This window comes from Trichomonas vaginalis, chromosome III (genome assembly GCF_026262505.1).
Source record: "Trichomonas vaginalis G3 chromosome III, whole genome shotgun sequence".
Classification (NCBI taxonomy): Eukaryota; Parabasalia; order Trichomonadida; family Trichomonadidae; genus Trichomonas; species Trichomonas vaginalis.
The window spans coordinates 11,654,833-11,671,426 of record NC_067205.1 but is presented as its reverse complement, the minus strand read 5'-3'; the positions used below and the strand labels follow the sequence as shown (position 1 = coordinate 11,671,426).

The 16,594-nt window shown below is 29.8% G+C and overlaps 3 protein-coding genes, 1 non-coding gene and 2 pseudogenes across 6 annotated transcripts, besides 3 other annotated features; 5 read left to right on the top strand and 1 right to left on the bottom strand.

Annotated features, from left to right (window-relative positions):
• Positions 1-274: 274 nt before the first annotated feature.
• On the top strand, positions 275-3,858 carry TVAGG3_0684310 (cyclic nucleotide phosphodiesterase family; the record flags this gene model as incomplete). Its single annotated transcript, XM_001305922.1, has 1 exon — positions 275-3,802. One exon carries the CDS (start codon positions 275-277, stop codon positions 3,800-3,802), a length of 3,528 nt encoding a protein of 1,175 aa, XP_001305923.1.
• A 1,045-nt stretch (positions 3,859-4,903) lies between these two features.
• Positions 4,904-4,977, bottom strand: TVAGG3_0684300. The gene has a single exon. It is a non-coding gene; the product is annotated as a tRNA-Asn (tRNA).
• Positions 4,978-5,859: 882 nt separating this feature from the next.
• TVAGG3_0684290 (uncharacterized protein) lies at positions 5,860-6,411 on the top strand (the record flags this gene model as incomplete). The annotated part of the gene is made up of 1 exon (XM_001305923.1): positions 5,933-6,298. One exon carries the CDS (start codon positions 5,933-5,935, stop codon positions 6,296-6,298), a length of 366 nt encoding a protein of 121 aa, XP_001305924.1.
• A 347-nt stretch (positions 6,412-6,758) lies between these two features.
• Positions 6,759-9,001: a mobile genetic element.
• A 964-nt stretch (positions 9,002-9,965) lies between these two features.
• Positions 9,966-10,490: a mobile genetic element.
• On the top strand, positions 10,061-10,435 carry TVAGG3_0684270 (uncharacterized protein; the record flags this gene model as incomplete). Its single annotated transcript, XM_051242791.1, has 1 exon — positions 10,061-10,435. The coding sequence occupies one exon, from the start codon at positions 10,061-10,063 to the stop codon at positions 10,433-10,435; it is 375 nt and encodes a 124-aa protein (XP_051089378.1).
• A 729-nt stretch (positions 10,491-11,219) lies between the features above and the next one.
• On the top strand, positions 11,220-13,085 carry TVAGG3_0684250 (annotated as a pseudogene). The gene has a single exon. A coding segment is annotated over exon 1 (1,866 nt).
• A 711-nt stretch (positions 13,086-13,796) lies between these two features.
• On the top strand, positions 13,797-14,679 carry TVAGG3_0684240 (annotated as a pseudogene). Its single transcript has one exon. A coding segment is annotated over exon 1 (883 nt).
• A 1,391-nt stretch (positions 14,680-16,070) lies between these two features.
• Positions 16,071-16,594: part of a mobile genetic element that runs on past the window's edge.

Below are 16,594 nucleotides of genomic sequence, written 5' to 3'. Positions count from 1 at the left end.
CAAAATGGAATATATATTATTGATAATAGCACGATTAATTTTCTGCCAAAATCGTATTTATTGTTGGAAATAATTAATATAACAAGTTATTCAAAGTTTCGGTTCAAACGGACGAATATAATTTTACAAAAAGTTTGATAAATGACAATGAAATATTTGAATAATTTATATTAATTTCTGAAGAGATAATATATGTTTATAATATATAATTATGCATTAATTTAAAATTGAAAATTTCTAATGGTTACAAAACAATTCAAAATTTTTGCTTTCAATGTCGTCGGTGAAAGTTATCAAGAGACTAGGAGAAGGGACATCTCCGACGACAAAGAAATCATATGTTAAAGATTTGATAACCCTGCAGAATGTGTCTCCAGTAATGATTACTGAATCACACACTATGCAAAGTTTATATCCTGATTCAAATCCTCCACCTAAGCCAATTGATCAGTTTGCTCCATATTTATCACGTAAGCTATCAAAAAAGAGACAAGAAAAGATCGATAAAATCAAAGGTCCTGCAATAAAAGAAACACCAACTTTTGCATTAGCCTCAGTACGATCAAGTAGCCAGATGGTTACACCACGTTCGCCAAAACGACCTGCACCAGACCCGTTTACTCCATTCGAACATGAAAAAATTGAAACTCCTAAAAATAACGAACAATTCCTTTTACATTTAAAGATGGAAGATACATTTGATAAGATTGCTTCTAACTCAGCTACAACAGCATTACACAAACTCGTTGAATCTACACTCCAAATCTATTTCCTTGCCGATGGAGTATATTTTTATCACGATATTCCAGCTGTTAAGATCCTTTACTGTCCAACAACGACAAATGGAGTACCCCATGGTACAGGATTAGTTGGTTTCACTCAGTTTACCCGTGAAATTGTAAATTGTGCCTGTGCATCAATGCATGAAAGCTATTCTCCGAACTACGAATCTGCTCAGATACCTCTAGACTCTCATGTCTTATCATTTCCGTTGTTCGGTGTTAGCGGAAATGTAAAAGCCGTCATTCAAGTGGTCAGATCAAAGAATTCACCTATATTTAACGCGCAAGAAGAATCATTTGTAAAGTATTTCCAAGAGAAATGTAAGAAATACGCCCCTTGGCTCTTCCAGCCCGTAATTGACGATAATTTTATAGCGGAATTGGTCGAAACATGCAGATTAAAGCAGTTTATCGAGCAGACAAGTGAAAAGCTAACTAAGTTATTCAACTGCCATGAAGCAGAAGTCTGGAGTTACAATACACAAACAAATATAATTTATAAATACACTTCTACATCAGATCAGCCCATAATTATACCACTAGCTGAAGCAGGAATAGCAGGATATGCACTAAGAAGGCAAGTTCCTGTCTCCTGTCTTCTTGCAAAGATACATTCTTCATATGTAGCAAAAGCAGATATAAATGGAGACTTTTCTGTACTTACGATACCGATAAGAGACCAAGACAGACCAATTGTTTACGCTGTTGTCCTCAGAGGAAAAAGATTACCAAGTTTTTTCACAGAAAATGACGAAAAAATACTATCAAGAATCATTCCTTACATCATATCTTCACTCAACAGTGCATTAAATGTAGAAAAGAACTACCAGAGCCTCGATGAAAGCATGAAACAACAAACAAGTTTGAGATCTTTACTCGAAGTAGCAGAAATACTCAGTGGAGAGCTCAAAATCGATGACCTTATACCGAAAATCATGGCAAGAGCTTGCGAATTAGTAATGGCGAGCAGATGTTCTTTATTTTTGGTAAATGATACGAGAGATAAACTAATTACGACTTATAGCGGTGGCCTTAAGAACGCTATTGAGGTCCCTATCAAGTCAGGAATCGTAGGATATACTGCAACAACAGGAGAAGTTTTAAATATCAAAGATGCTTATGAAGATCCAAGATTCAACAGGGCGACTGACTTGAAAACAGGTTACAGAACAGTTACCGTTCTCTGCGTACCGATTTTCGATAACAAAGGTATAGTAAGAGGTGTGACAGAGATGATCAACAAAATCGACGGTTATTTTTCAGAGGAAGATGTAAAACTCATTCAAATTTTCAATGTCTTTACTGGCATTTCTCTTGACAATGCTCAATTGTACAAAGCATCATTAGATTTGAGTTTACAGATGAGAACATTCATGGATATGTCTCAAACTTTAACTCAAACAAGCGCATTAAAGAGAATGTTGGAAGATATCTTGAAGAATACACGTCAGGTTGTTGGTGCTGTCACAGGAGCAATATACATTGTCGAGGACAACGGAATTTCGGACAAACCAACAGTTATGGACGAAGATATGCAATCTCGTATGGAATATTTCGAAAAATTAAAGAAAGAAGAAGACGGGGGTGCAGAAGCCAACTCATTAAATGCAAAGAGAGCAGCATTAATGCGTCTTATCCGTGGAAAACAGCCCGGACAATCAGATTTGACACAAGACGACATCCACAGGAAAGAACTCGTCGAGAAAAGTGTTACCGAGAAGCAATCAATCATTGACAACGACAGCGACAAAGCAGAAAAGTCAATGATGGTATGTCCAATCATAAGTAGCGACAGAATTGTTCTTGGAGCTGTTTTAATGCAATGGAAGAAGTCAAATCCACAATTTAACTACGATGATCTTCGATTACTTGAAAGTTACTCCGTATTTTTGTCAATATCTCTTGAGCGTTCCATTTTGAAGAAGATTGCGATGAAAGGAGGTGCAGAAGTCGAACTGCAGAGCTGGCTATCCCAAAGCGAGCGATTCCAGCAACTTATCCCTCAAAAACTTAAATTAATCGAAGAAGAAAGGAAAATGATTTATTCAATTGACTTCACGCCCGTATGTTTCGACGGTTATGGTCTATTCAAAGTTGTTTTTGAAGTTTTTATGGAATTCAATCTTTTCCAAGAATTTCATATAAATTCTGAGACTTTGTTTAGATTTTTACATGCAGTAAGAGAAGGATACAACCCAGTACCTTACCACAACTTCCTACATGCTGTTGATGTCATGCAATTCGCTGTTTATTTGCTGAAAAAGTCGAAATTAGAATCCGAAATTTCGAAATTTGAAATTTTGGGACTGATTATCAGCTGCCTCTGCCATGATATAAACCATGATGGCTTCAGCAACTCATATAATGAGAAAGCGCAGACACCTCTTGGCATTTTGTACAAAAATCAAAGTGTTTTAGAGACACACCACTGTTCTGTCTGTATTTCGATCATGACGAGAGAGGACTGTAACCTTCTCAAGTCATTGAATATCTCTGATACCCAGAAAATGTGGAATTTGATTATTAATTTGATATTAATAACAGATATGGCCAAACACTTTGAATTTTTGCAGGAACTCGATAAGATAATTAATGAGAAACGTGATTGGAGGCAGAATGATCGCCAAACAATCCTCCAAATGATAATTAAATTATCAGATATCTCAACTATCTTCAGGAAGTTCGAATTGGCTGATCGATGGACTGCTGTGTTATGTGAGGAGTTCTTTAGACAGGGAGATTTGGAGAAAGCGGCTGGAATGGAGTATACTTCGCCATTGAACGACAGAGAACACTTGGATAAGTCAAAATCACAGATTGGATTCTACACAAATGTTTGTCTGCCATTTGCAAACAAGGCTGCACAGATTTTGGACGGTTTGGATGATGCTTTGAAGAATGTCAACGAAAATCTTCAGACTTGGAAAGAAAGAGTTGAACAGGTTGGTTACGCAGCTAATCCTGCAATATCTGATTCTGTTTCCTCTATTCTTGTGCCCCCTCCACCTCCTCCAACTTAATTTTATTTATTATTTTTGTTATTTGTTTGAATAATATGAATAAATTTTGTTGTGCCAATTATTTATTTTTCATCTTGTATATCTTTACATTCAATGATGTCATTTTAGCAGAAGAAAAATATAATATTATTATTTTTTTCTAAATGGCTGATTTAAATCTGTATGAGTTAACCACATATGAAATGTAAATGAAATTGCAAATTCAAAAAGTCTCAGATATGATAAAGAAAGCGAAACTCTAACAATAGCACTGATTCATTCAAAATAATCCAAAAATAAAGAATAGATACTCTTATCATCCAATGAATATATCATTTATGGAAAGGGAAATTCATTTTATTAGAGTGGTAATTGTTCGCGCATCTCACCTTTTTTTGATAGATGCAAGGAGCAGAATCAAGCAAAACAATGGTTCAGAGTCTATCAGAGAAAAGCACTGCAAGCTGAAAAAGAGAAAACTGGTAAGTAAATTAGAAAGGCAGTTTTATTTGCTCTTTAGATAGCTATCACGAAGATCATTATATGTTGCTCCTTTTAACAAAATTTACTGTAAATTCAATGAACAAAGCAATCTCCAATGAAATCATTTATACTTATTTAATGCGGGATCTTAGTTATGGAGATTTTCTAAATGATAGAAGATATTAAGTGATATTCTATGGTTTCAAAATTTCAATAATGCTTGACAAAATTGATGAAATTCAGTACTAAATACCAGAAATAATAGTGTTTCAGTGTCAATTTTGCTTATTAAACCTTAGCATTATAATGTGAAAACCAATAGCCACGAATTGAAATATTATCAGAAAGAAATTCCGAAATACAATTTTTAATGAGCACGTATGCTATCAACAAGCTCCACACTAAAAATGCTATCTTGTCTACGCAGCAATTTATTTAATACTGAGATGTATTAAAAAATCTAATCTCATCAAAAAAAAATAAAGAATTCCACTTATACAAGCAGCAGAAAACTGATATTTTTAGGAGCGGCGAAATTTCTTATCTTACGGAATAATGAACACCACTCTTCAATGCAGTAAAAATTTGAAAATTTTGAGAAGTTGTAAAAATTCTTATTGATATGGAAAAAGAAAAAATCTCCTCCCGTGTGGATCGAACACACGACTTCCAGATTAACAGTCTGACACTCTAACCAACTGAGTTAGGGAGGATTACATTTTATCAATTTTTATAAATTAAAAGATATTAAAATGTATTTGTCAAAATGGAATGAAATAAGTGAAGCTTTAAATTCTTTCTCATATATGTTTATCTAACTTTTATAGTTCTTTTGAGAGGAGGTTCAAATTATTTTTTTGAATGGTCTATTGTAATTCATTTCAATTTTTGTGATCAATTACAGTCATTTTCAATTCACATAAAATAATTCATATATTTCATTTATCAAATTAACTTTTTTCTTTTTTTTTGCTATAAATTATTTGAGAAAATTTCACCTTATATTAGCTTCCTATCGAATGATTTACCACTGTCTGTAAAATAATTGAGAATTAAGTCTCATCACACTTTTCAATGCTCGATTTTTAAAAACTGTTTAAAAATGGAGCTTATATTGAAATAGTGTAGAGACTAAAAATTACCACAGACTATTTCAGAGGATTGAGTGGCAACTCAATCCTCTGAAAAGTCTGAGGTAATTTGCAAAATTAAATATTCGTATCAAAAAATAATTTATACAGTATGATATATGATGCTATGTCCATCATTATTTTTCCGATTAATTTTTTGTACACTTATTAAATTATTGATCGAAATTCAATGTCTTTTGGTTTCTTATTAATTAATTGAAATTATCAAAATCAATTTTATAGTCTTGTTCTATAATATGTTATTGTATAAATTCCTTAGCATTTTTCCATTTTCAACCTTAAAATTTTTGAATGTACTTCCTACTTACAACTATTCAAAACTTCCTAACTTCCTCACAATTATTTATTTATTGTTTATGAACGTGTGATATTCTGCATTTATCAATCAAATTATTGAATTCGGTTTTCAATTATATAATTCAAATTTTTTGAATATAACTTATTTCTCATTTTCCCAATATTTAATTATCCATATGATCCATTTAATACCAGAAGAATTTAGATACTTGAATACCTTATGCAGTACCAAGCTATAGAAAACGATGAATTCAAGCTCCGAATGATCCAAAACTCTCCAAAATTTAATTCTGTAACATCAATAATAGAACATCAGTTCGATGGAAAGGCCCCAATTGACGCGTTGATGATATTTGCTAACCTGATGTCAAAGAAGAATGGGATAATTCTTGATCGATCAGCAAAAAGAAATAGGACAGCATTATTATGCTGGTACACAGAGAATTGGGAAGTAATTTATCCACATATCAGTGAAATTAATCCATTAAAGAAAGACCTCCACAGGATCGCACCAGTTCAATCGAACAATACAATTAATCCAACTGTAGATCCATCAGATCTTCTTCAATTGTTGAATATTCATTAAGTTTCTGTTATACAATTTCATAACTTTATAGTAAATGTTTGATATACTATTATTTTGTCTTATATTTTTTGATAATTTTGTTTAAATTTGAAATGTTTATAAATATTGTATAAATACCACCGATTTAAATGTAAAATAAATATTTGTGTTATATCTTTCGTTGTTGTACATATTATCTTTTATATCCTGCATAAAAAAATAATTGACAATTTCCAAAATTGTTGAATTAGACAATTATTTTGTAAGATTTCATATTTTCATCATATATCTATATGTGAATTATACTACCCGGTTAAAAAAGAATGAAATTTTTTATCTGGAAAAGTCAATTATAATTATATTCTAATTTTCTTTTGGCACATGCATCTCTTTCATATAAAAAATCTAAATTCCAGTCGCGACCACATTGAATCTGATGTCTTTTTGGGAATTTCTTGGAAATGTCTGAAATCATCTTGATTAAGGCTTCTCTCCGGCCAAACAGCTGTATCGTCGTTTGACTTCACATTTTCTCGCGAGCGAATGATTTTTTCATCTCGAGAACAAAATTTTTTTGAAAAAATACAACTTGAGCTCATTCGAATCACCGGCCAAAGGACACAATAAATCCTTAATATCAATGCCAGATTCTAATTTTTTCTTCGCAATCAATTCTCAATTACGAAAATTTATGCGATATACCTGTAATCTTCTTACGATATTATAATATGTACTGTTAGTTTATCTCGATTAATATACTCTTAAAGACAAATTTAGCGAGAATAATCAAAAAATTTACAAAATTATTATATCCTATTAATCTGGACCTATAAACGTTTGGTTCAGTTAAGTATTAAGAAAATGTAAATATTTGGAATAGGAAATATGAGATTAATGACAATGATATTTGTTTTTTTACTTAACTTTGAGATTTTTGCATATTTTTAGTGTTGACAGCCTTGGTATGCTGAATAATTCCCAAGTCAATAAGTTCTGTCCATCAAAATATAATTAATTGTTCTCATATCTTATAATTTTTTTCATACAGTGAAAATTATACTGCAGCGTGATAATATATATAATTCTAAATTGTGTGTATATAGAATATTACATGAATGGATTGAAAATATGAAGCATTAATCTGAATATTGAACTTTGGATATCATTTCAAAAAATAGTATTTATTTTAATATCGCTGTAATATATAGATTCCATTATCGTTAAAGAAATCCAAAAAAAGTCACTTCACATGGCTCGGAGTCCACACTCAAGTTGATCCAGCAAAAATTTCAAAATTGTTTTAAAAGAAAAATGAGACTGCCAATACTTTTAATTTATCGTAAAGGTACTATACACAGGAAATAGAAGAAAAATTATTTTAATAAAATATTATTGGAGATCAAAACGAAACTATCAAATATAAAGGATAAAAACGTGTTATAAAAAAGAGGAACTCTAACATGACTTGCTTACCTCTCGCATATACACCAAAAATTAAATCAAATTCCAGCTGTAATACAAATAAACATCTAAATTTATCATCATTTATACTAATTTTTGAATGTTTACTATTCTGGATAAAAGTGATTGAGTGTTTTAAGAAATGAACCAAAATTAAATTTGATAACTTGAAGAAATAAAGATACTATAATATTTTGTGCGTTAACCTCTAAGTTAAGCTATTATGAACATATTTTTTTCAATCAAATTTCGAATAAGAAATACCTATTATTGAATAATAGAAATTTCGACAAACTTACAATATAAACCTATTATAAGACATAAAATTTTGTTATATTGCAGTGATAGAATTTAAAAATAAAGTCGTGGTAAGTCTGCAAAAAGATTTTAACTTCTATTTTTTCCAAAAAATATTGATGTTTTAAAATACGTTTAAAAATTTTATACTTTAATTGGATTTTTTCTAAAACATGAAAAATTTGGAAAATCCCAACACCTTTAGATCGTTTTAGCTGTCTATCAACTACTATCTGCACTTCAAAAAACATCGAAATACTCAAATTCGTATATCTGATTTCATCATTCATGCAAATTGCTTTTTGCAAACAAATGTAAATGACATATTATCAAAATTTACACCATTTGCACACTATATTATTAGCACCAGGTATGCTTATATTATAATTTATTAAACATAGGAAAATCACGAATAAAAAGTATATTCAATTTCTTTGTCACTACTTGCAGAAACATATCTTGCACATAAACAGCTAAACTGACAGTATTTTGAAAAAATATATCAAAACGAGTAAACAAAACATTATACTTTCCTATTGAAAAGTATTTGATTCATGAAATAAATTGTTTCTCTCTTACGTGTTGTGTACGTTCTATGCTAAAGTTTATTCAATGGATTTAATCTGAAAGATATATAGTCGTTGAGTTGATAGAATATAGATTATGCCTAGTAGTTCATTTTTAGTAAATTTGTTTTGATCAAAATTCATTTTTAGTTTTGATTATTGTAAATCCAAAACCATGATTTTGAGATAATATTTGTTTCGAGATTGTCAGTATATGAGCATTTCATTTTTATTATTATTTTGCAAAAAAGTCACTTCACATGGGGTTGGAGTCCACGGGGAAGGTCAGCTAGCAAATTTTGAAACTCAATGTTGGACAAAAATAAAATGACAAATACTTTTGATATGTTATAAGCTTCTTATATTTGTTAAAAAATGAAGCTCTTTTTTTCATGGTTGGTAGTAGTAGGATATGACGGGTTTAGTGACTTTTTTTGTTACATCTATATATAGACGATGCATTAAAATATATTTATTTATAAATCATTAAAAAAATTAACATTAATTTTAAAATAATTTATTTTTTTATCTTTTATAAAAGAAGCTATATATAGATGATGTCAGATATTCCGCGATTAATTAAACATTGTTTAAATCCTGAATGGGTTAAACTTCAATTTAAAAATGAAGATTGTGAATTATTAAATGAATATGAAAGCCAAAATAAGCTAATGAGGTATAAATATAATGATAAAGAATATTTAATTTCATGGAATCAATGGAGTCATAATCAAAGACCTCATAAACGAGAAGAAGAAATTGAAAATAATGAAATGGAAATCATTGATGACATTAAAGAGGATGGAATTCCTAAATTTTGTAGAAAAACCTTTAGAACTAAGTTAGGAGCATATAAACGTAGAGTATTAAATCCTGAATATCTTAAACATCAATTTAAAAAGGAAGACTGTGAATTATTAAACGCTAATGAATATGAAAATGCTAAATCAAAACTGAGATATAAATATATTGGAAGTGATGAAAGGTGAGTAGTAGGATATGATGGGTTTTGTGACTTTTTTTGTAAACGTAAGAATTCATACAATATCGAGCGATTTTGTATCATTTTTTTTAACATATGAAGTAAAAAATGTATGATTCTTACGGTTTTTATTCTTACGTTTTTGAATAAATCAAGATTTAAAAAATTTTCAAAATTGTAAGACATTTACACTCAGCCCATACATAATGAAATAAAAAATAAAAATTTTTTTAAAAAATAAACCATTAAAAAAATTAAAGTTATTTTTAAAATAATTTATTTTTTTATTCTTACATAAATGACCCAACAAGTAAAACCAGATAAAATAGATTATCGAATTTTAGAGGATGGAATTCATATAAAAATAAGAAGTCTGTTTGACCTTAAGAATGATTTATATATAAAAATAAAATAAACTTCTTACGAAAAATTAAAACTTAGTTATGTTTATTATTTTATTTTTTTATTTTGTATGAAATGAGCGTCAAAACTAACAACGTTAAAAAATTAGGATTCACAAACGAGGAAATAAAGGATATATTAGAGGAGGTAGGTTATGAAGTTAATAAATATTATTTAAGAAATTGTCAAAAATTTGCCGAGTTATTAAATGATTTAGATTATGATGGAAAAATGAATAAAGATGATGTTATAAATTTCTTATATCCCACATCTGAAGAAGAAAAACCTAAAGAACCTGATGTTTTCCCTGAATATTATGAAGAACGGATTAAAGATGATGATGAATACAATGAAATTGAAAGACTGAAAAAAATAAGAGATGAAATAGATGAAAAAATTAAGGAATTAAGAGAAGTTGAAAAATATAATGAAAATGAAGTAGAGGGTTGAATGAATATCCCAGCTTCAGAATCAGAAGTACAGAAATCTCATGAAGAAAGATATAAAAATTATGTCTCAGAATCAACACAAAATTTATTAGATGGTGAAATAGACGAAACACTTTCAGAAGAAGGTACTAAATTTATTCGTAAACATAAGTTACAATTTATTGATAATGAAGAATACCCCTGTATCCTACTTTCACCCCCTCTCGATTCTGAGAAATTCAAAAAAGCTCTTAAAAACGTAACATATGCAACTAATACGATTAAGAAAGAAGATCATGATATTTACACAAACTATTATTTAAATAAATGCACAGGTGTTGATAAAGTTTTTGATTTATTAGATAAAATATCAAAAGAAACCATTGGAACCTATAAAATTTTGTGTGATTGTGGTTTCATTGTTGAAGATACCAATAATGTTTCATATGAAAGAACAGCACCGAAGGAAGATGAAGTGGAAAGGTCTATACCATTCGTTATTAAGAACATAAAAGATATGAAAACTTATAAACATTATATTTATTCATTTATTTCAGAAAAAATGGAAGCAACCCATAAAACATCTTCTCATCATTTTATAGCTATTCATACATTCCTTTTCAAAGTTGTGAAATTAAATAAGACAGGAATTAGATTTAATGTATCAGGGTACGCATTCTTGAGTAAATTAAAATGTATTCGTCACGTCGCGGATGATAAAAATTTATGTGTTCTTAATTCATTTTATGGGCTTTAAAAAATAAACTTTATTTTTATTTATTTTTTAATTTTTTATTCTTACATAAATGAACAAAAACGGAACAGCTAAAATGAATGATAATCAAATTAGAGCAGAAGGTAGAAGGTTATTTAAACGCTTCTATAACATTCCTGATGGTGTTAATCCTAAAACTCGTAGAAGCTATTTAAATGAAGCAATAGATGCATATGAAGGGTTTGACATTTCATCAGAAAGTGAGAGATTAGCGAGAATGTTAAATGTTAATATTGATTTCTATTATTGTGATCCTCAACCAGAAGACGTGGACATAAATAAGGTAGACTTTCCATTAGTGGAATCAATAATGATAGATCCAGAATTTGAAACAGTAAATATTTTATTAACACAGAGTCCATGTGGAAAACTTCACGCTGACAGAATAACAGACGTTGAAGCACTCACCGGCTATAAAGTTTGTCCATATTGTAAAGAAGAAGTTTATTCTATCCGTGATGATCCAGAAAGGAAAAACCAAAGAAGATTTTTAAAGCATTGTGAGAAATGTAAAGAAAATAATGGAAGATTAATTCAAGACGTTCAATTGCAAAAGACCAGCAACCATATGCACCACATATTACGAAACAGAAGATATATCAGTGGTTATTAGCTCACAATTTGCAGAATATTATAAACGACAAGATATTATATTACTTTTGACTTTGAAACATTAGAGACTAAAGAAGAATTACAACTTTCTGAGTGTGCAACTTTGAACGCTTACTTAAAACCATTCATGGTATCATCAACGGTTAAATTAAATGATAAAACATATACGAGGAATTTTTGCTTAACTTCGAGTGATTCTTTTATTTCTGATTGGATTGAGTTTTTATTTTCAACCTGTTCATTAGTTGCTAAATCAAATATGAGTCAATACATGAATTATTGAAGCCGCAAACGGCGGGGACTTTGTCCCATACATTAAATGAAAAACAGAAGGAAGCATTTAAAGAACTTCTAGATGAGGAATTCAATAAAGTGAATATCATAGGTTTTAATTCGGGAAAGTTTGATTTAAATTTAATTCTTCGTGATTTAAACACTGCAAAATGGAAAATAAAATCAATGCTGGGTTCATCTTCACAATTTAAGCAAATCATTGTAAAGAAAACAAACGTCCATATGAATTGAGATTTATTGACATCAGAAATTATATAGCGGGTGGGACATTAGACCAATTCACTCAAGATTTCGGAAACAATAAATCACGTGTTAAATCCTTTTTCCCTTATCAATTCATCACGTGGAGAATTACGAAGAAGAATTATATAAAGTGGAACCATTCACTCAAGATTCATTTTATTCAGCATTAACTCAAGAAACTATATCAGATAGTGATTATCAAATATATCTCAATGATGCTAAAAATTTTAAGAATAGATTAGAATATTTTATTCATTATTGCAATAAAGATGTTGAAATTATGATTGACCCAATCGATAAAATTATTGAAGAAACATTTGTTTATAAAATTGACATGCTTCATAATCTTTCTTTATCATCGAATGCTTCAATGATTCGTTACGCTTTAGCATATAAAGACTTTAATCCTAATGAAAAATATCCTGAGGAAGAGATAGAATCAAGTTTTGAATTAACGAAAAAGTATTGGAAATATAAAATTGAATCATATAAGAAACAAGATGAAAAAGCAGAAAGAGATACTAAAAATAATGTTTCAATGGATGATTTTCAATACTATCACGATTTAATCCTTTCATCTAAATGCAAAATGTGTGGTAAAGCGTTTACATATGCAAATAAACCAACATTGGATAGAATCGATAATGAAAAACCACATACTAAAGAAAATTGTCAGTTAATGTGTTGTTATTGCAATGTCGTAAAATCAAATAAAGATGAAGATGTTCAACGTTTAAGAATCAATTTAAGAAATTATGCATTAAAAAATAATTTACCAATGACTTTAGATTCAGTTGAAGCTTATCACATTCTCCGTAATGGAATTACTGGTGGTCTATCAAATGTTCAACATCGTGTAATCTTAAAGGAATCACGCACATTAATAAACTTTCATATAGTCCAGAAACTAAAACTGTATCAAATGAGGACACTTCACAACATTATGACTCATTTCGTTGGTGTTGATTTTAATTCATTATATCCTTCATCATTTTCATCTAATCCTCATGATTTCATTCAATATACTGACCATAAAATGTATATGCCGGGAAGATTGAATGGTGTTATCATTTGTGATACAGCAACAAAGAAAGCAAAAGCACTGGGAATAATTAAGAAGAAAAATACTTTATTCGTGGCTGAAGTAAAGGGTCACATTGATGAAAAATACATTAATGATTACATAAACTTTTTACCGATAATAAGAAACTTAGATATTATCACAGATGAAAAAACAATTGGCAGTTTTATGTATAATTACATGAAATCAAACAATCTACCAGTTGACCAGAAACAGAGGAAATTAACTCAGTTAGCATCAACACACAACCAATATCAACCATTTTCTTCTTATTATCTTTGGTATCTAATAGACAGATTTCATTTTATCATCGATGATATTCAATCAATTTTAACATTTACGAAAAACACTTGTTTTAATGAATTTGCGAACGAATTTATGAACGAAAGACAAAAGGCTGAATTAGAAGGAAATAAAGGAAAAAGTTTATTTTGCAAGATTTCACTTAATGGATCATATGGTTACGATGCAATGAATACACAAAATTACGCAAAGACTAAAATAATGAATGCACAGAAGGCACGCGTTGCATGTATGTCAAATAAGTTTAAAAACATAAGAGAAATAGGTGAGATACATATCAAGTGATGCTTAAAGATAGATTTTATAGATGTGATACATGTTTACAAGAGGCATTCTTCACTTTAGATAATGCTAAATACTGGTATTTGGTTTTCATTTATGATTTTATGTATAAATGCATGAATGTTAATCGTTTTCATTTCATTGAAGGTGATACTGATTCATCTTATTGGGCAATCGCTGGCGACCCAAATCTTCCTAACACTCAAGCATTTCAAGCAATTGTTACCGATAAACAATTTTATGATAAAAACATTTTCAAATTCGCACCATTTGATTTCTTCTGTTTTGATGAGAAATTTAAACCTAAATTAAAGAATAAAGCTGAAGAAAAAGCACATGAGAAGAAGTTATTGGGTTTAGCAATTGAGAAACAAGGTGATAACATGGTTGCTTTATGCCTAAGTGTTATACATCATTCAACGGTTCAATTGATGGAAGTGATTTTAAAAAGATTGCACAAAAAATGAAAGGTGTTAGTTTACGACAAAATAAACAATTAACACCTAAAAATTATTTGGATATAATAAATGATAAAGTGATATTTGATGGTCAGAATATTAATTTACAACTTAAAAACGGGTCAATGACTCGCTTAACAATCGGTAAGACTGCATTAACAGGAGCACACACTAAGGCTGTATGTTGTGAAAATGGATGTTGTATGCCATTTATTTAATACAATTTAAAAACGTAGGGGTTGAGTCATGAATTTAAAATTTTATTTTTAATAAAATGCCACAGAAGAGACAAAAGGAACCGAATAGATTTATACCAAATGGTTTTAACTTTCAGATTCCAAATAATCAACCGCAACGAATTTTTCAAATCCCACCACAGCATCAACAGCAGCAACAACGACCACCACCACCACAACGTCAACAGAGAAGAACATTCACCCCTGAAGAAAGAAATTTCAATAATTTGATGCGTCAACAAAATCAAGGTTTGAGATTTTATCCGGGCAGTAATGGTATACATATAAGGCATCCAAATTTAGATAGAAGATATACCGCTGAGATTCATATTTTACCTAATAATACGGTTAATTTTGCTGGATTTTATGATCATCATCAGGAAATCTGGACTCCACCATTTGATACCGTTTTAGAAGGAGGAACCGTTAATGATGCGATTCAATATGTAAATAATGGTTTTGATACTATGATTCAAAGAGGTGGGCACCCTTAAAACATTTATTTTATTTTTATATAAATGGATAACGCAGATTTAGAAAATTTAATTGATGATTTAGTACTTAATCAAAATTTTCTTAATTATTATGAATTAAAATCATATCTCCAAAAACATAATAAAAATATAACGGGTGATGATATGGATTATTATTATCCGTATTATAAAAATGAAATTTTGAAATATCATGATAAAATAATTTCTAAAATTAAAGACAAAATTAAAAATAATGAATATACAAAGGGAAGAAATAAATCACAACTTAAACAGTTGAAAGATTTCAAAAATAAAGTATTAACAGAAGAAGATATTGATGAATTATATAAATTATATAATCCTGAGCCGCAAAAGCCAAAGGAACAAAAACAAAAGAAGAAAAAGCCGAAAACAACACCAAAAGAGAAAGTAGCAAATGTTCAACAGCTAAAGGTGCAAAACGCCCAGGTCCTTCAGACCATAAATGAAGCACAAGCTTTAATTTATGATTCATTAGTTAAACCATATTCAGCCCGACTTTTAAATGAAGATCAACTTTTGGAATTCATCCTTCAACATAAACTCGAAGCGGGAAAGTATATCAAACCTTTATATACAGCATATTTAAAACAAATGAATAGAATACATCCAGAATTAATGAAAGGAAAATCAACAACTAAAACTTCATCATCCAAAATCAAAGCAGATAAAATTAAACCACTTGCAACACCAAAACCTCCAACGACAGTACCGCCTCCTCCTTCAGTTAATCCTTCATCATTCACTTTATTATATCCATTTCAAACATTAAAGAAGCAAAAAGATTTTAAAAAGGATTTCAAGATATTAAATAAACCAACTGACCCGAAAATTCAACCGTTAAAGGAAAAATTTAGTCGCCCTTCATTTGCTCCATATCCATATTCATACGAAATAGATCATTTAGAATATTCAAAAGGAAACGTTACTTATTTATTTGCCATTAACATTAACACTAGATATTTATATTGCATTCCGGTGAAAGGGAAAACAGAACAGGAAACAAGAAGAGCTATTCAATACTTACTAGATCATGAAAGAGTAGATAATATAAGGGGTGATGGTGATAAAGGATTTCAGGCAGCTATGGCTCATTATTTCCCACAAATTAATTTTTACTTCTCATCTTCTCCATATACGTTTCATAATAAAATAGTTGATGCGGTAATGAGAACTCTTAGAGATGCGTTAGGGGTTAACGGTCAGATATACTGGGATGGAAATCATGACTCCATCATACAACAGTTAGTATATTATTACAATAATACATGGCATAGAACAATAAACATGAAACCAGTGGAAATGAAAAATGATATTTCAAAAGAATGGGAATATATTAGAAAGCAAATGGAAAGGTTAAATGATGTTAAACGTGAACAAATTAA